This window comes from Pipistrellus hanaki (genome assembly GCF_964339955.1).
Source record: "Pipistrellus hanaki genome assembly, chromosome: 8".
NCBI lineage: Eukaryota > Metazoa > Chordata > Mammalia > Chiroptera > Vespertilionidae > Pipistrellus > Pipistrellus hanaki.
This window is the reverse complement of record NC_140510.1, coordinates 37092999-37113925: the sequence shown is the minus strand read 5'-3', so window position 1 is coordinate 37113925 and position 20927 is coordinate 37092999. Positions and strand designations below refer to the sequence as shown.

The following is a 20927-nucleotide window of genomic DNA, read 5'->3' as shown; positions in this document are numbered from 1 at the left end:
TCCGAGGAGAGGGCAGAGGCAGAGAGAGGTACTGGCCACTTAGATGTGGAAATGAAGAGCAGTGTCAAATGTAGCAAAGAGATCAGAGAATCCAAACCAAAAGGGAGTGGCATGGATTGAGCATCAATGCTCCCAAGGGTCCTTTCTCTTCTCCTGCTTCCCACATTCCCTTTCTCCATGCCTTCATCTTTTCCATCGTTGGTGGGGAGAGCAGAACCAGGAGAGAGAAGGCCAGCCTCTGACCTTCTCTAAATTTCTTTTTCTTTTTCTTTTTTTTCTGTTTGGTTCAAAAAAGACCATGAACTCTGCAAAGTCTCTTAATCTCTGTGATTCTCAAAGCCCTTGTCCTAAACTGGAGTTATACCAACATTCTTCCTTCCTTCTGGAAAGGTAGAAGGCAAAGGATGCAATCTGAGAACATGTTAGCTAAAACTTGTACAAGTGACAGAGTGTGGGTAAATATTAAGCATGAAGTAACCTAGGGAGATAAATGATTGCTAAAAGGTGGTCTTTAAATCATGTTTTTTTCTGGTTTGCAGATTTTTTAAAATTATTTTTTGTAAGGCCAGTGACCTGTGTTAAGGTTGTTATAAATACTCAGAATCTCTACAGGGAATTAAAGGTGTTTGTGCAGCATTATGCCCCTTGGATGTAATTGTCATTTGAACCTTAAATTACCTTTACTTTCATGCCTACTAAGTAATCATTTGATTACATGATTACACAGAGTGAAATTTAACTGAGGGAGAGAGGTGGCTCAAGCCACTTGTTTTGTCTAGATAAATTAATTTCAGCTTCTTCAGTGCATGAACTAGAAACCTACAATACTCAAAGTAATTTAAAATGCTTTACACAGATACTTTTTATTTTCTAGAACTTTTAGGACTCTTTTTAATCCTCAAAAATCAATCATGAGAAAGCAATATTAGAGAAAATGTGAAACTCTTAAAATATATATAAAGAGAAGTAAAATTTTGGAATTTACCCTGTATAAATGAGGAAGTGAGTCTAGATATATGAAGTAAATTATGTACATTACCCAAAGTCCCAATAATTTTTAAGAACTATTTTTAAAACGTTCTTTTCTCAGTTTCTAGAAGACAAACATAGGTAGCAATGTTTTACATTGTGGTCTGGTCACTGTGAAAGGGTGGAGAATTAGTACATACATCGCAACAATACTGCCATTTCATTTTCAATAGCAGTGGACTGTATTTTAATGTTCTGAATTTTTTTCCTTCTTTACCCCAACTTCCATTGTACATTAAGGAATTTGAACATATTCTCATAAAAAAACCTTATACAATTAATGCTTAATTTCTTGTCTATTGTTTTCTATTCTTGATTATCCATTTCTTGCATACATACAATGCACGTTAGCAATATACTGTTATTACAGAGTTAAAAGAAGTGTGAATAAACTATGAATAGTTATCTCAGGTATGAAAAGAACTGTGTTAAATCCATTGAAAGTGTTAAGCACATGCAAATGCACCTTTTTGTGGTGATCTGCCCGGGTAGTGCTGTTGCAAAACCGAAATGAATGGGTACAATGCAGGCATTTCCCCCGGTGGTCAGTTTTAAAGGTTGGGTGGATCATAGTATTTTCCTTTAATAATTCTGTAGCCTTGCATTAGGTTTTGTATTTGACCACAGATTTAATGTCACTGGAACAATTTGTATGTATGTTTGTTTGATCATTTGTTTATTTATTTTAGAGAGGGTGGGCGGGGGGGGGGGGGGGGGGGGTGGGGGGAGGAAGAAAGAGAAAGAAAACATCCATGTGAGTCCTAGCCGGTTTTGCTCAGTAGTTAGAATGTCAGCCCACAGACTGAAATGCCCTGGTTTCGCTTTTGGTCAAGGACATCTAACCTGGGTTGCAGGCTCAATCCCCGGCCCCAGTTGGGGTGCAGGTGGGAGGCAACCAATGGATGTGTCTCTCTCACATCAGTCTCTCTCTCTCTCTCTCTTCCCACCTCCCTTTCATTTTCTCTAAAAACTAAATGAAAAAGTATCCTCAGGTGAGGATTAACAAAATATAAAAATCATCAATGTGATGCGAGAGAAACATCGATTGGTTGCTCCCTATAAGAACCATGACCGGAGCTTAAACCTCCAACCTGGGTATGTACCCTGACCAGAAATCAAACCCACAACTTCGTAGTGTATGGGACGACACTCCAACCAGCTGAGCCACCTAGTCAGGACAGAAATTATTTTTTCTAGAGCTCACATTCCACTTTAAAAAAAAATCTCAGGATTGTTAGGTAAGTACCTTGCTCCTCAAAGCTAAACATCAAACTATAATCCAAATATTTCAATGGGAGGACTAGCCAACCCCCCCGCCCCCCCCCCCTTTTTTTTTTAGCCGATCCCTTTTTTAACTTCAGTTTTGAGTTTAGGATTCTCATTTCCTGTCCCCCTAGTAAAGAATGTTTTGTACTTTAAAATTTGCAGATGTTTAAAAAGTATGTGTGTTCTGTGGACATTAATAAGGGCTCCTTGATTATAACTTCTTCTCCCGTTTTTGTCTTTTAGATATGGGAAAATAGTTTCCACGAAGGCAATTTTGGATAAGACAACGAACAAATGCAAAGGTGTGTTTCCTTGACTGATGATTTGCTCAACTGTAGCTTTAGAAAAATGATGGATTTGTAAACCTGATGTTTGGTTTCAGAAACACTTCCATTTTATTAAAAACCAAATCTTACTTGTCACCCAGTTCCCGTCTTGCACAATGTCAGCATATTGCTTACGTTTGTGCCTGGTCGAGTTTTGGCTGCAAACCCAGCAGCAGCCAGCAGTTTGCCAGAATCCCAGATTTGACGCCAGTAGAGTTAACTTGCAAAATACTGGTTGGCATTTAGCCCCTGCTCTTAAAGGAGAGTGGAGTTAGAAAATAGCTTTCTTTTGCTGAGCCTGAGGAGATTAGAGCCGCTCACTGAAGCCCACTGGACTGGACTAAAGAACTGAAAAGATTACATATTGTGCAAATTGGCTCCATTAATTAGAATAGAGTAGTTTTAAGCAGTACTTAATTACATGTTTCAATACTCCCGATTGTTCTCTGCTGAATGCCTGTTGACAATATTGGCAGCAGGGAGGGAAAAACCATTTTTGACTGACCAAACTGTAATAGGGAGAGGGGGTCATACACCCCTTTGAAATATGCTGCTGCATTAATTTGATGCACTGACCTTCAGTTTTCCGTGTAATTAGGATGAGCTCATCCAGCCTCATGAGCTGGAAGAGGCGTCTACAGTAGGCAGCCTCGATGTTCCCTGGTTCTGACTTTTAATGATCCAGCATCTTAACAATAGGCATGTGATTTGCTAGGAAAGGGGAAGAATGGAGTCAGCTGACGTTGAGTCTTAACTACTGACCCCATGAATGAAATCAGGTTGACAGGAATAGGCAGAGAAGGCAAATCTTCCTGTTAATTAGACCCCAGCTTTTCAAGTACTGGTGACTGCTGTGGCTTAGCACAGTTTGAAAAAGGCAAAGAATGTAAATGAGCCCTATGGTAGGGCCTGGCCTTCCAAGCCAGCCATTCCCTTTAATCTAGGCTTGAAGTGGTTCATTGTATTTCTGTCTCTTCTTCAAAGCTCCTAAATTTAAAGGGGCTATTGTTGCAAGCATCTAAGCCCATGTTTAATCAACATGGCCCATTAAGGCAGTTTTGCCCCAGGACAGTGAATAGAGCTGCTTTAAACAGAGTGGTACTCAGTAAGTTTTTTAATGAGTTAAACAGAGAGTTAAATTCTAGATTGAAATGTTTACATTGAATTGCCAAAATTAGTCTTATTTAACATATTTGTCAATGACTTGGGAGAGCAAGGGACACAAAAAAATCTTGGCATTTTATAAAGAAAAATGGACTGTTGCATGTGAAACAGGAAGCTTATTTCAAAAGTGGGTTTCAAACCAAGAGAAAAATCATAATAGACAAGTGGTTTTAAAGATTTTTATAGCCTTACCCTACCTTTTCATGGGAAGGAATGAATGAAGGAAGGAAGGAAGGAAGGAAGGAAAGAAAGAAGGGAGAAAGGGAGAAAGGGAGGAAGGGAGGAAGGGAGGAAGGAAGGAAGGAGTCTTACAGTGTGTTAAAAGATAGCTGCTCTAGATAAGTGAGGGACAAGACCCAGAGGCCTCCCTGGTTGAATTCTCCAGGACAGCCCTGCACTGAAGACTACTATGTACACTCTTCTCCAATGAGAACCTCTTCCATAGAAACCAAAATTCCCCAAAATGCTCAACACGGTCTGGAAAAGGTATGACTAAAAAAATACTAATGCTAAATCTAACATATTGTCGTAATACAAATCCGTAACAATTGAAAAGACAAGTGGAGAGATTTGATGGGCTTTGAAATAAAGGTAGGAATAATTCAGAGCTGATTTCTTATACAGCATGTATTGAAACCTTTAAGATACTGCCTGGGGGATAGGGGAGCATGGTGATGGGGTGATAGAAAGTCTCACACAGGCTTCATGAATAGATGTCAACAGGTACCTGGTGGGTTTGTGGGTCAATGAGAGAGTAAGCCAGAGGAGAGAGAGTAAGCCAGAATTCATGTCCCGGGCAGGATGGAACAGGACAGCATGAGATTTTGTCATGCTACTCAGAACAGCTTGCAGTTTAAAACTTATAAATTGTTTATTTCTGGAATTTTACATTTAATGTTTTTTTTTTTTACCATGTTTAACAAAACATGCAAATAAAACAAAAGCTCAGATAAAGGGGGCCTACTATATATATATGGCACTTATATATATTCAGGATCCTCCTTAAAAGACTTCCAAAGGACTGATTGGGACACTGATTGATTATTAATGCTTACAGAGTTGTGTTTAAGATCAGAATACACACACACACACACACACACACACACGTAGAAATGGATCAGACCAAAGGAAAAATAGGGCTATGAGCAGGAAACATACAATTACTACAGAAATGGCCCTGAGTTTCCTAGATGCCAAAGCAAAAATAGAAAACATAGCTATTCCCTTGGTGCAGTCAATGAAACCCATGGAACCTGTGTAAATCAAAGTTACACGCCTTTAGTTACCTTGATAGTAACCTAAGAGAAAATGAAAAGCATTAGGTTGCAGGCTTACCTCTTACATTTTTTTTCAGCTCATATTTATAAAACAATTGGAATATGACTGGAAAGAAAACAAAAAAGAGGATGTAAATAATTAAATACAATGCAACCACTATAGGTTTTCCTAATAAGAAAATAACAGCCCTAACTGGATTGGATGAGTGGATAGAGCGTGTGCCTGTGGGGTCAAGGGTGCCAGTTTTGATTCTGGTCAAGGGCATGTACCTTGGTTGTGGGCACATCCCAGTGGGGAGTGTGCAGAAGGCAGCTAATTGATGTTTCAAACTATCACTCTCCTCTCCTCCCTGTAAGAAGTCAATGAAATATATTTTAAAATAATAAATAAATAAAATAACAGATAAAGGAATACTAATAGTAGCTGAGAGGATAATAACTTTGACTGCAATAACATCAAAATTGAGATCTTCCATTTATCATAATTGAATGACACCAGTAAAATTGGGGGTGGGGGGACTTAAACATCCATCAGCAGGAATTACATCATTTCAGTGGAGTGGAGTGTTCATTTATGACCTGCTTACACTGTGTTTGGGAATAAAATATGTGTACAAGTTAGAGAGAGAGGGTGTGTGTCTCCCAAGAGAGTTTCACTAACAGCAGATTTCTAGAAAACACCCAAAATACAATGAACCTGATTACTAATTGTTCAGTTGAGGAACATTCTCTGCTGTTACCAGGATCAGCCTCTTTTTATTCCCAACCTGGCTATTTTGCTACTTCTAAGTCAAATTAAGCCCTATTTCAGTCCCACTCCAAGTAATAGAAAGAAGCTGCTGCTTGTTTTAGCTTTAATACTCATCTCTCCTAAAACATTTATTTCTATAACAGATAGTCTACTTCATTTCATTACAACTTACTTGGTTACTAGGCAATATTTTTGGTACTAATATTGCACAATGGCCTTTGAACTATTTCTGAACCTTTATTATGATCTCTGAACACATAATAAAATCTGGCCACTCAGTGTATGTCCTATATAATAAAAGGCTAATATGCAAATTATCCCCTCAACCAAGAGTTCAACTGGCCAACCACCCATGTCTCCTCCCCCTGGCCAGGCTGGCCTGACCCCACCCATGCAGTAATTCATGCATTGGGCCTCTAATTTATATATACACACTGAGTGGCCAGATTATTATGCATTCAGAGATCATAATAATCTGGCCACTCAGTGTGTGTATATGTGTGTGTGTGTGTGTGTGTGTGTGTGTGTGTGTATCTGTTATAATATCTATAAATCAATTATAGGACTGGTCCCTTTTCTATGCAACCTCCAAATAGTGCTTTTCTTTTACAAAAATATTATTATCATTTAAAATTAACTTAAGCCCTAACCAGGTAGCTCAGTTAATTAGAGCATCATCCCAATATGCCAAGGTTTTGGGTTCAATCCTTGAACATAAGAATCAATCAATGAAGGCATAAAAGTGGAATAATCAAGGTTTCTCTCTCTTCTCTCCCTCTCTCTCTTTTTAAAATAAAATTGATTTAATAGGTTTGAGTTTCTAGAAAATCTCTGTTGGTATTTTGCCTGGTACCCTGATCTTTTAAACTATGTTAAATATAATTTAGCCTTTTCTCAATAACTTAAGAGTTCCCACAGTGAAAAATCAGTGATTGCCTATTTTAATACAGTGATGCTCATGGGATTGGTTGAATCAGGAACTATAGCTCTTAAACAGCATAAATCCTGTTTTTGTATAGTTTTCCTTTTTTATTGCTTTTTACTAAATTTCACTGATAAATATCATCCGAGTGTTTACTTTATAGTAGTCCTACTCTCAACCCAACTCCTTTTTTCTCTAATTTCCTGGTTTTGATTTGTTGTGGCCAGGGAAAATAACTGACTAGCTGGTTTAAAATGTTTATAAAGCTTTGGATAAATGAGCTTTGAACCAGGGCCTTTTATAGGAGAGTATTTGATTATTTGTTTATTTTGTTCTTAGACTTTAGGACATGTTAATTTGAGGTATCTAGAGGCATGTTTTCCTCCCTTTCTTTATTTTGAAAGGAGATCATGATGAGCTGTATTTTAGGTAAACAAGTAATGATATTTTTAACCAAGTTCTAAAAATTAGATTATACTTGGGTGTTTAAGGGTTGTACTCAATTCTTTGAAAAATAAAGTTTAGTCTAAAGAATAAACACCATTTTATTTTGGTCCTCTGTAAGGTCCATACATGGCTTCATCTTTCTTACCAAATCATTGAAAATGCTATTTCTCTGAAGTTGATTTTTTTTTTTTTCTTTCCGTTAACTTTGGTTGGTAACTTAGATGTCATTTTTGTCAGTAAATATAGGACACCTGAAAAACAGATCTGGAAAGGAGAAAAGCTGGGTCTTTCCTTTGAAGGGAAACTTACCTGACCGTGGTAGACACCAGGGAAGGCCACCCGAGGAGGATGCCTGCTGCCTTGCCGCTCCTGAGACCCGTCAGGTCGTCATGGCTTTCATTTTTTGTTGCCTGCACCAGAAACCAAATGGAGTCATTCTTTCCCTCTTCGCGTAACCGTACAATAATGGCTTAAACACGAAGTCTGTTTTGCATTTCAGGTTACGGTTTTGTTGACTTTGACAGTCCTGCCGCTGCCCAGAAAGCTGTGTCCGCCCTGAAGGCTAGTGGGGTTCAAGCTCAAATGGCAAAGGTGAGTTGAGAGGCAGCGATCACTTCTCTGGTCCCTGACTTTGGTTCTGAAGCTGACAGATTGTCTTCCTATGACCATTCACATGTCTCCCCTCCATCCGAACCAGCCATGGTTACTTCTGGACACATGTCCCGTAACTCCACATCCTCAATTGTAGTTTTATGCAGTGTAAGCGGTAGTTGCTGTTTTGAATCTGTTCAAAAGTCAGGCATTTTTAGACATTGGTTATTTATGAGATATAAGATTAATCTTATCTACATGAATAATATTGTTGAAGTGATATTTATGCCTTCATCTTTCTTGTCTGCGTGTAAGCTTAGGTTATATCATACCTGGCACCATAGTACACTTACTAAGACATTCACATAATTATGTATTTTCCCCCCATTTGTGGTCCTGGCATTGCTTTGGAAAATGTTTTCAAGCCTGAAACTCAGCAGTTTCATATTTTGTACCTTCTTTTCAAAAGGTCCAGTAATTTTACTAGTATATTATCTGGCTTCTTGAAGTACAGAGGAAAGGAGTTGAGTGCTGTCCTCTGCTACTGCTGCGTAGTAGCCTGTGATCATTCCCCAAGGAGCAGTGAGATTGCCATAAGGAAAGAGAATTTATGCAGTTCAGGGACTCTGGTAAAGAGATAAGTTACCTGAGAAGAACATAGATATTGAAGGACATATCTACAGCTACCAGGCTAGAGCATCACATAGACTAAAGGCAGCAACACAAATAAAGATTTTAAAAATTAGTGAAAGGTGTCACCTTTCTAAAGCACGCCTTGAACACTTAACGTTTGTAAAACTTGGGATTGAGTTTGACGTACTTTGTGTTTTCTTAAACTCCAGAGTACATAGTTAAACAGAAACTGTACATGGTAAGCATCATGATTTTCAGATTATTTGTTTATAGCATAGAGCAGTTTCTTGTGACATTGTTGAAAGATGGGGATTATGAGGCTTTAGATCATTTAATTGTGAAGATGCAGTACCTGTACTGTACAATGTAGAATGTTTAATTTTTCCTCTACTTTGCCATTTTAATTCACACCAGGAAGCTCCTGCTTCCTCCTCTCATAGGTAAAATCCAGGGCAGGTTCCAGGACTTTTCTGACCGCTCTCATGATTTTAAAAAGTCCCATCAGTTTTTTCATTCATTTCAGGTGCTTCTGATTATTTATTTATTTATTTATTTATTTATTCTGTAGAACGCTTCTTGATTTTTTTCATATACAAACTTCATGGAACCTAATGAGCTTTCAGTACATTTTCATCTGTTTCCGAATGTAGTTATACCAACCTCAATACAATACTTTAAATAAGATGTTGTATGGGGAAAGTTATTCCAAACACAGTTTGTAAGGTACCAAAATCATGTGTAGGTGTTCTGAAACTGCTGAGTCAGCCGAAGAAATGTATGCCTTGGATGTTGCTGTTTCTAAAAGAAATCACATTTTACAAAGCAATTGACTGCTCAGGAAGCAGTGTTTTTAAGGTTGACCTCCCAATATAACCATTTTTTTCTGTGTGTGTACACACACTCAGAGAGATTTACAGATGTAATTAGTTACATTTTAAGAACTAGGAAAACAAAAAAGTAAATAGTTATATTTTAGGAAGTTGTGGGTTGTAATTAATGTATTATGCATTATAACCTTTTTTCCTATTTGAAATCATGTAAAACAGATTTCTAGTTGGTAACCTTTGATGCTGAATGTCTGATTTTCAAGAACACATTACTGATGCTAAATGTATGGCGCCTGTAACTCCATGTCCAGGCCTGTTTATTTGACAAAATGTGGGGTATCGTGTAATGGTATCACTTCTCCCTTCCCCCAGCTAAGGTCTGCTCAGAGCAGTAAGCCTGTAGTGGAATGTGATATGGTTAACTTTTTTCCTATTTCCCAAGCTTGTGTTTTTCCCACTCTTCCATTAGCTCACTAGCTGTGGTTTACTATATGGCAATGTGACTTTTAAAAAGCAGGGGTCTTCAAACTACGGCCCGCGGGCCACATGCGGCCCGCAGAGGAGTCTGATCATCCCGCCAGGTTTTTTGGGCAGTGAGCACAGCCGAGGTGTTACAGTAGGAATTAATAGTTCATATAGTCCGGCCCTCCAGCTCTCTGAGGGACCGTGATCTGGCCCCCACTTTAAAAAGTTTGAGGACCCCTGCCTTACAGTGTCCTGATTAATTTGCTAGAGAGCCATGGGTGGTGATGGGTCCCAGACCCCCTCTGGTGTGGAGCAGTAGTAACAGAAGAGAAGGCTTCCTGACCTGACAGTTCTGTCATCTGGTGTTTGCTTCTTTGGCCAGACAGAGAATCTCTCCAAAGCATCTCACCCTCAAAACTGCGGGAGTTCAGAGACCTTTTATCACCATCACCACCCCAATTGATCGTTTCCCTCTGGTCCCTTGAAGCTAGAGATGTCCTCAGGCTGCTGGCCTCAGCTCCCAATACTCTAAGGGTCTGTCTTCAGCCGTTTTCTCCTGGGACCTCCTCACCCTTCATGGCAACCTTCTTGGGAGGTTCTAACACAACGCTGGGCACCCCTACCTTGCATGCCCACATCTGCACTACGTTTTTGCCAGTTATCCGTAGGAGAGTAGTTACTTCCCAACAACATTAATTAGGGCCCTTCAACCAGCCTTTTAGATTCCTCAAGCTCACGTTGGACATTGATCCGCCGTGTCCCACAGAACACAGTTCCAGCCCCCTGACGGTCTGTTGAAGCCCCTCTTGTCTGAATGGTGGTGATAGGAAGCAGCCCCCAGGGTGAGACTCCGGCCATTATTGTGTTTCTCTCCACAGATGTATTCATTCTCAGCCTCTCCAGTCTCTCAGAGACAGACAAGAGGTGGGTGTTCAGCCGAAAGTCCCAGGCCAGGTCTCAGCCAGCTCCTGGCAGACTCTCTTCAGGTGGTCTGGTTTCTCATTTAACATGGAGTGCCCGACAGCCACTCTGTTGTGTCCTCTGCTGAATGAGAGAAAGAGGCCTATTTAACAACCAGCTACAAATGTAGAGGCCCTATTTAGACTGCACTTAACTCCGCATCTTTTTAGTGCCTGTGCCCTTAAGCAGGATAGTTTATTAAACACAGTGTTTTTGAAGAAGTCTTTACAATGCAGCTAGTCAAAACTGGACTGGATGCAATGGATGTCAACCGTGTACTTGGAACGCCAGCTTTCCTGTGAGTTGATAATGGGCACTGTTCAAAGACCTCCTTCGGAGGCTTGGTACTGTAAATAGACTAGAAAAATGATCCTTCCCTCCGTCATCTGTAGGGAAAGAACCATTCACAGGTTCAGAGCCACTGGCAGTGTGCCAACATTCTGCACCTTATGAATTTCTTCAGGTCTTTGTAGGATGACTGAGTTTCCTGGATCAGATTTCGCTGGTATTATGTCATCAGAGTTACAAAAGCTGTTTTAAATGCTAGAGAGTCCATTGATCTATACTGTTGAACCTTGGATTTGAGTGTTTGGACTTCACTTAGCCCCTTCATGTTTCCTGGGTAAAGGAACACCTGCCACATAGTTTTTGGAGACACTTTTTAAAAGAAGTTTAGAGTTGGGTAATAAGGGGCCCATCCCTGACTGCTTTCCTTTAGGGAATTGATCAGGATGCTGTAAGGTGTTGAAAATGCACAATCCCGTGTATTAAAGGTTTGTTTTGTTACATAGGAAAAAAATTAAGGGGCATTTTATCGATACTAGAGTTGTCCAGGTGGTAAGAGAGGATATATTGTTTGACACATTGGCTACCTTGGTGGAAAAGGACTCTACACACACTTAAAACTGAATTACAAAACTGCCGATAAAGAGCATTAGACAGCCCAGCCTGTGTGGCTCAGTGGTTGAGCGTCAACCCTTGCATCAAGAGGTCACAGGTTCAATTCCCAACCAGAGCACATGCCTAGGTTGGGGACTCATCCTCACTAAGGGGTGTGCAGGAGGTAGCTGATCAGTGTTTCTATTTCTCCCTCTTCCTCTCTTTCTAAAAAAAAAGGAAAAAAAAATCAAGGAGAACATACTTAAAAAAAAAAAAAAGCATTAGACAATGACTATTTTTACATGTTTTAATTTCCAGTGCCTTATTTGGTACCTGGCACAAGGTAACCATTGAATGGTTGTTATGTTCTTAATCAAAGAAGCCAATTAAGTGAGAGGAAAATTTTCTTTCTAGGATGGACAGATATCGAGAATTAAGAATGGGACATTTAAGAGTAATAAAATGATCTCTGTCCATCAAGTACCTGATGATACTTATCAAAAGGTTTCCCAAAGTCTCAAAGGCCAATTCTGTTTGTGTTACACTTGGCGTTTATTTAAAAACGTGTGCATTTTTAGAATAAAACACCTGAAATCTATGAAGAGAAAAACTCAGATAATGAGCTAAAAGGACATAAAACTCAAATCAGCATTAGTGATATCTGTTAGCAGAGTGACTTGTGCAGGCCTTTCAGCAATGCCTCCCTCTTAAGTTTGGCTTGGCGTGAGCAGATCATCATATGTACCCTGCTTCCCCGAAAATAAGACGGTGTCTTATATTAATTTTTGCTCCCAAAGATGCACTAGGTCTTATTTTCAGGGGATGTCTTATTTTTCCATGAAGAAGAATACGGTACACGTTTATTATTAAATGAAAATAAAGGAAATTTATTACCTGTATACGTACAGTAGTTGTCAACACAAACCAGACAAACTGTGAATCCTACAGTATCAAGAATTTACTCATTTACTCAATAATAATCGTCATCATCTTCTGGAACATCATCATAACAATCCAATTCCTGAATTTCCTGGTGAATTTCTTGTGACTCCATTTCTTTCAGAATCAGTGGACCAAATCTCTCATGTTTAGCCTGGGGGGGGGGGGGAGGGGAGCTTATTTTTGGGGGGATGCCTTATATTTCACTCAGAAGGAAACCTGTAAGTAGGTCTTATTTTCGGAGGATGTCTTATTTTCGGGGAAACACGGTAATATGGCTGGTGGTGACCTTGCTTCCCCCCTCCCTGCCCCCATAAATAGGCAGTTAAAGGAGCAGGAATTGAATTCCCCTTCCTCACTGAGGCCCTCCATGCTCCAGGCAGTTTGCATTCACAAGCCCTGAGCAGCAAGCAATCTGCTGGTTGGTGAACCTATTCAGTACAAGAGAAAACAGATGTCTGGTCTTCCTGCCAAGTCCCCTTCTTGCATTTTAGGAACCATTCCACACGCACAGGGAGGTTTTTGTTAATTTCTTTCAGATGATGACTGAGTGCCTTACACCACGCGGGACGTCCGAGTCCTGCTTTTCTACTCAAATGAACATTAGTGGCCATTTATCCCTCTCACGGCCAATGTGGGATCCAGTTTTCTACTCATTAGAGAAGCCATTGAACCCTTTCCATGGACATAAAGAGGCCTGTTGGCCCCATTTTTATGTTTGGCCACCCATAATTTATAGAAGAATTGTTTTTTCAGACATAGCATTGATGTAATAAAACAGTTATGGTTGTCACTGATTTTAAGGAAACTAAATTACCCTCATTCAAGAACAACCCCCCACTTCCTACAGATATTGTATGTTTTGTTCCTGTGAATGGAGGGTAATTAGAATGCATGGACACCTTGAGGGTTAGATATTTCTGTAGCCAACGCTGCCAGCTTGGGAGTTTTATATTGTGTGTATATTTTTAATTATTGTAACTGTGTGATCATTAAATGACATTAGTTCTAAGGGTCATCCCAAATGAAAAACCTAATTGAGTTGTTGCTATTGAAAACAAATACATTAAAATCATTAAAAATATTTATTTGTGTTTATTCTATTCTATCTCACTATCTATCAAAGAATGGGTTAAGAACTCAATTTCTTCCTGGATTCTGATTTTAGCACTTATTTCTTCATTGGTAAACTTTCAGGGTGAATCAAGACTTTTAAAATTATTTTTTAAAAATATTTTAATAATAAAAGCAACTCTAAAACAGATGTAGAAAGTAGTACCTACATTGTCAGCCCTTTTAACAAACTTCACATATGACAAATTCTATGAAATTCTTAAATATTAGTCATTTGTGTTTTTATGATTATAGCTTAAAATGAAAGCCCACAATATTTATTATATATATTATGTAACATTTTCTATAACATATCTTTGCCCAAGGAGTGTTTTAATGCTCTTTAATTATGGGGTTCCCACCTGTATTCTGAATCTGACTAAGCATGATTCAGAAATCTTTCTAATTAGATAGGTTTAATCGTATTACTCTGTGCGTCCAAATGCTTCACATTTTCAGGGTGTGGCTTCCTAACTGCTGTATGTGGTCGGCAGTTCCTCCTTCCTCTTACTTCCCCCTCACCTACCGGAGTACATGAAATCACAGGATAAACATGGCTTAGCTCCCTAGAGTATGAGTATTACTTGAAAGTATTAGAACAGAAATATTCTTTCTATATTAAAACAAACTTAAATAGTTAAGGGATAGATTGCAATATTGGCTTCCCCTGCCCACCGCCCCCGCCCCCTCCTTTTTTCAGATAAAAGCATAGGCTTCAAAGAAAATGTGCAATTTTTGCAAAGCTACTTTGGCCCTTGTCTACATACTCCTCAGGATTCGTAGTCACTCTCCCTGCTGATAGCATTGCTTCAGTGGGCACGTTTAAGTAGCAATCCCTGACGAAGTAAAATCAAACTCCTTAGGTAGCCTTTCCCAATCGGGTTTCAGCCTCGTGACTTCTGCCCGTTTCTCAAATTTCAGCTCAGAGTCATGCCCTCTGAAGTCTTCCTTAATCTCCCATCTGTGCTCCACTGTCATTTGTACACATCTGTATCATGGTATTCATGCCTATGTTTTTATCTCCCTGACTTGGGAGACAGGACTGGAGTCAGAGCTTGTGATGAGTCTGGATTGTGTGAGATGCACTGTCAGTGTCAATTAGCAGTGTTAGGCTGCAGGGCCCTACATATCCACCTTCAGACAGAAAGGACTGAGCCCTTCTATGTTGGCCAATTAAAGACCAGACTTCCATAGGAACAAACACTGTCTTTAGCACTGAAGGAAAATTTGGGGATTTGGAAGGTCAGAACCCACATGAAATGGCTAATCAAGGAGCTTTGTGATTAATTGGGTGAAGTTGATGAAGATAGTGAGTGAAGTAGAAATAGGATTTTACCACTCATCCCATCTATCTCAGGAGAATTTGAAAACTTTAATGCATAAGACCATTTTGCTTCTCCTCATACTTTGAAATATGTTATCTGTTATTGTCATGCACTTATTAAACATCAATTTTGATTTTTATACATTAAAGATACACTTTATGTAATGGTCATTAGGAGGTTTTACTCAGCATAAGATAATCAGTGATGCCACACTGAATTTATCTACAGCTAAAGAAAGGCAAAGATGGTTACCATTTTGTTTAGTCTGTGGAAGGGGTGAATGAGGGTAACTATTCAGCTTGCTATTGAACATTTGAAAACTTTTAATGTTTTCCTGGATCTTACCACATCGACGCACACCTGAGAGTCTGGGGCACCCAGGCTGGGAGCCTGCTCTCTGTACCTTTGCAACAGGCTGGCTCCATGCTGCTGTCTGTTGAACCATGAAGTCGTAGGGACTGTACTTTCTGCTCATAGTTTCTCAGTCTTTGATAACTTTAATTCTTGGGGATACCATTTATCATTTTCTAGGATACCAGATTGTTATTTTAAATTTGACCAGAAAAATCAATGTTCAGTTTTACTGGATTATATATAAAGGAAAAGTTTCACTTCAGGGTTCATTAGTGCTACACTTGAAAGTAGAGACTTTGTACAAATCAAACATGCTCGTGTAAGCATGTATTTTTATTTATTTATTTTTTTTAAAATATATATTTTATTGATTTTTGTATAGAGTGGAAGGGAGAGAGATAGAGTTCGAAATATCAATGAGAGAGAGTCATCGATCAGCTGCCTCTTGCACACCCCCTACCGGGGATGTGCCCGCAACCAAGGTACATGCCCTTGACCGGAATCGAACCCGGGGCCCTTCAGTCCCCAAGCTGACGCTCTATCCATTGAGCCAAACCGGTCCCGGCTAAGCATGTATTTTTAAAGCATTATGCATTTTGGAAATCTAGAATACAATGAGTGTGCTATTTTGTTGCCTAAAGCTAAAACATCAATTAATACTTCACTAATAGTTCTTATTAATGCGGACAGATAATGAGAATTCTCATGTTTTCTAAGGTTTGTGGCCAATCACGAGATTTTTTTTAAAAGATATTAGCTTGTAAGAATATGTAATAAATAACTTCAAAATGCAATGGGTATTTAATTTTAAAGCGTGCCTTTGACCTGTATATGAAATGTTTTTTGTACTCATTCAATAGAAACTTATGTGGCCACGGGGTAATGCTAGCAATAAAACTACTGGTCCGCAATGTGTTAAAGAAATAGCATAAGCTTGCATAGTTCAGTGTGTAAAGGTACAATCTGTATATATAAAAGCCTAAGCAACCAGCTAATGAGCCAGTAGCAATGTCACGCACTGACCACCAGGGGGCAGATGCTCAATGCAGGAACTGCTGAGCTATGGTTTACTTGGAAGCAGCAGTTCTCAGGGGACTCGTGGGAAGCAGAGAGGAGGGAGCCTAATTATTGCCACGCCCTCTCGCAATCCAGGATCCTTTGGAGGGTTGTAGGAGAGCAGGTTTCAGCCAGATCCTCTCGGGCCAGGCTGAGGGACCTCTAGTTGGTTAATATGATCAAAAGAAACCTGGTTTAAAGTTAAGCCTGATTTAAAATTAAAATTAAGGCTACCCTAATCTCACAATTGCAGAGGTGAATTTTGACTTGATAGGTTTTACCCCTGACAATTTGAACTTCAAACTCTTAGTTACATATACATAGCAGTTATCAGTTCTCAGAAAATTCTACTATATATCTTTGGTTTTCGCTGATTCTACCTAAATAAAGGAAAGATAAATAGGAAATGGCCTGATTATTGATTCTTAAACTTTCACATGCAAATGAAGCACATGGAAATCTTGTTAAAATGCAGCTTTGGTTAAGTTGATTTGGGGTGGGGCCTGGGATTCTGCATTTCTATTATGCACACAGATAATGCCATTCCTGCTGGCCCCTGAATCCCTCTTTCAGTAGCAAGCACCTAGCAAACCTCCCCTCCCCCACCCCTCCAAATCTGCTCTAGAGTTTAATTTTACCCAGGTTCTAAAATTTGATCTGCCTAGAGTTTATTATTTTGTATGACTTTGCGTTTTCTTTTTGTTGTTGTCATTCATTTTGGAGCTCTCCTTTTCCTGAGGGTAATCACAGCTCAAAAGCAGTAAGGACTCTGCCATGGAGCAGAGGAGGGGATTTGGGCAGAGCCCCACTGGGCTTTAGATGACTTGGTCTGGATTGATTAGCAGTAATCGCCTTCTGTGCAATAGTGACCTGAAATGGAGTCCTAAAAATAGTAGTAGAGCAGAGGTTGGTTATTTTGGAGAGCACCGCGGGCAGCTGAAACTTGTGGTTCCACGAGGGGATCCTCTCCAACTGAGCATCCCTGCCAGCAGTCCCACTTCCAGATCTACTGAGAAAGGCTCTGTCAGCTCATGTCAGACCTGCACAGGTTGTCCGGGCTTCAGATCCTATTTTCAAGTGTCCGCGGTGACTTGTATATAGTTCCCATGTTCTTACCCGAGCAAAGAGAGTGGCTAAATCAAAGTAGGTGTGTGAACATACCTCACCTTCTATTGGGAAGAAATGGACAATTCTCTGTTCTGTTTTAGCAACAAGAACAAGATCCTACCAACCTATATATTTCTAATTTGCCACTGTCCATGGATGAGCAGGAGCTTGAAAACATGCTGAAACCATTTGGACAAGTTATTTCTACAAGGATACTACGTGATTCCAGTGGTACAAGTCGTGGCGTTGGCTTTGCTAGGTAAGCACAATTTCCTATTTTTATTATGCTAACAACCACAGCTCTGCTAAGTTTCGTGGGAAATAAATACTGAGCAAGAAGAGAATTTAAGTCAGGATTATGGGAGCTAGTTGCACCATGAACTTAAATAATGTGTAAATAGTGGTTTGGATTTTTCCAAATCTTTTGAAAGTTTATTTGTATTTTTGAACCTAAGGACACTAATATTTAGTGACTGAGGGCAAGGAAATATTATAACAGCAATAATTGTGAATTAGATCAGGATGTCTATAACTTCTTCAAAATAGCAATCTCCGACTCATAAATTTTGTACAGAAATCAATATGATTTTTCTTATTAGATAGACATTTGATTCAACATCAATAAAATCAATGACATTAGATTTTTAAATAAAATATTTCAAACTTTCAAAAAAGTAAATCAATGATATGACATCTGTGTAAGCACCAATTGTTACACCTATGGTAACATCTTACAATTTTGCTCAGATTATCTTCTGAAGGAGTAAAATGTTACAGATAGATCTAAAGTGCCGTCACTTCTTTCATCTTACTTTAGTCCCTTCCTCCCTAGGAAGGATACTTTGGTGTAGTGGTTAATTTGGTTTCCAAAGGAAAAATCTTAATTAGAAGGAGGTTTGATTTGTTATATAGTTCTAATCTGAAAGCCCATGTACAGAAACTTATTTTACATGGTGCATTATTTAGGAACTTAATACTGTGTAGTAACAGATAATGTCTGTATGTCTTACAGTACTACTTTTGATTCTGGAGGAAAAATTGCTGACATTTTACTTTTATATACTACATTATCCTATTTGAAGCCAATCACATGTTCTCCCACAGACCTGTGAGATAACAAAGCAAGCATTGTTTACTATTTTACAAATAAGAAAATTGATGCAAAGAAGGGACTTTTTTATTGTCGCTGGAATATTGAGCAGTTGGAAGCCTGCAGTAGGTAGAAGCGGGCCTACACGGGCAGTCAGACATCCCTCAAGGGGTCCCAGATTTGAGAGGGCGCAGGCTAGGCTGAGGGACACACACCCCCTGTGCACAAATTTCATGCACCGAGCATCTAGTTTTATAATAAAACTAAAATGTTCTGCAGCCAACTGTCACTAAGGCTGTCTTCTCCAGTGTGCACTTGATTGGCTAAAAGGATCCATGTGAAGCAATGAAAAGCTCGGTGCCATCTAAAACTTGTCACCTCTGTGGGTGTTCTTCTGAAAGCAGATCTAGTAGTTTATTTCTGTGCCCAAAGATGGAATCCAATTAAGTTCTACTGCTTTTTAAAACTATTATTACCCATTAAAACCTGGGTGTAACTCTGGGTAGTCTTGGAGAGTAGCGCCTTTTGAATAGATAATTCAGTGTTTCTTCCATTAAAGAAGCATAAGTCAAAATCACTTAATTCCCCTGAAATGTTTCTCAAGTGTTTTTAGCCCCCTGCAGATGATGAAGAATAAGTTGTGAAGTTAGGCTCCATCCTTTAATTACGCCTCCAAAGCCAGGATTAAAGGGAAGGTACATAATTGACTTTAATTTTAAACTTGAAGCAAATACAAAAACCTCATAAGGTTCTACATCCTCTGATTGACACTGGTTCTTATAGAATCTTCTGACCTTTCATTTTGTGATCATGTAAAGGGAAAAGCCATCTTTAAAATATTCTAGCAAACAGTGAATACACTCTTTTTTTAAACTATTTTTTGTGTTTAATTTAATATTATGACTAAGAAAGCTATTGTGTATTGAATGTCAGTTTTCCAACAAATAGATTAAAATTATACATTTGGTATGTTTGATCTTAAACTTATAGGTGTGTGTTTTGTTTTGTAATTCAGAATGTACTTGTTAAGTTTTTTTTTTAACTATAGAAGTGTACAAAGCACATTAGATAAAGATAGGATAAACCCACTTCTTATTCACATTTTTTTCCATTTTATTTGTAATCTCTAAACCTGTAGGAATGTATTTCACATTTGCAGAAGAAAATGAAAACTAAGAGACCTCTAAATATTTGTTTTATTTTTATATAAATATAGGATGGAATCAACAGAAAAGTGTGAAGCCGTTATTGGTCATTTTAACGGGAAGTTCATTAAGACACCACCTGGAGTTTCTGGTATGTTGTCTAAAATGTTATCAGTGGTCTTTTTTATATAATGCATGTACAATTTCAACACATGATGACATGTCAACAACAACAACAAAAAACCCCCACTCATTTAGCCCTTTCAAGTTTATTTCTTTGGATCTACAAATAGGACTTAGAAGTTCACCTCTCTGCAGACATTGGTTGTTTAAATAGAAATGGAAGCTGGCCCAGCACTAAGGATCTGTCTGACTGGTAAAGCCCTAAGAAGTCTCTCTTCCTTGGATGCATAGCCATCCTCTAATCCAACTTAACACCACCCTCAACAAACCTTCATTCAGTCACAGGGCTGAGGATTGTGACACTTTCTACCCCAGCTTCTGCTTTTGTTACCTCCTCCCCCACTTTGCATCTGAGCCTCAACTCCTATGGCCTTCTGTCCACTTCCCCCCATTGCTCTGCCTGGTGGTGTCGTGACCAAGAACACCTGTAGCTTTTCATCCCAACATCACACTATCATTCCCACTAATCTGGATCTGACGTACAAAGGGATTCTTCCATTTTCACTTTTTATTGGTCCTTCTTTCCCATCCCACTTGGTCTCCAATTTTTTAACACCAAAACTGTTTGTTTAGCAGCATCCTCAGTTTTCTTGTACCCAGTACCATGGTCACACCAGCCTGGCAGATAGCTGAACTGGATTAATCCCACAGCAGTCCACTTTCACTGCTTCTGTTACCTCCGGGCAGGGAATGGCTGTCTCCAGTTTGACCGACCCTCAGGGTCACTGGTCCTCACTCAGCTTCCCACACTTCCCTAGAAGAAGCTCTTCATCCTGCTCAACCCCCTTCTCACTCCCAACCCCCAGGCTAAGCAGATAACTTCCCTTCCTATTTGATGAATAAAATTGAGATCACCCATCAGGAACGCCATCATCAATTTCCTGCTTCCTCCCAACAGGGAGACCTATATTCACACCCATTCTTGCCTCTCCTTCTTTCCCGTCTCTTTACCCAAAGTATCAAGGACCAAGGGTTCAAAGCTGTGTCCTTGATCCCATTCTCTTGAGACCATGCTCAGTCAGGTAGCCCCTCCTTATAATTTCAGTCTGTCTTTTGCTTTTATTCTTTTTTTTTATCA

General features: G+C 39.3%; 1 protein-coding gene across 11 annotated transcripts in view; it reads left to right on the top strand.

The window, feature by feature from the left end:
• The window catches only part of RBMS1 (RNA binding motif single stranded interacting protein 1), a 216627-nt gene that overhangs the window by 168486 nt on the left and 27214 nt on the right, over positions 1-20927 (top strand). For all 11 annotated transcript variants that reach the window (XM_084891550.1, XM_084891547.1, XM_084891554.1 and 8 more), the window contains exons 3-6: positions 2539-2597; positions 7682-7773; positions 17533-17690; positions 19738-19817. In XM_084891550.1, the coding sequence (XP_084747676.1) occupies positions 2539-2597; positions 7682-7773; positions 17533-17690; positions 19738-19817 (389 nt within the window). The remainder of the gene's footprint in view (positions 1-2538; positions 2598-7681; positions 7774-17532; positions 17691-19737; positions 19818-20927) is intronic.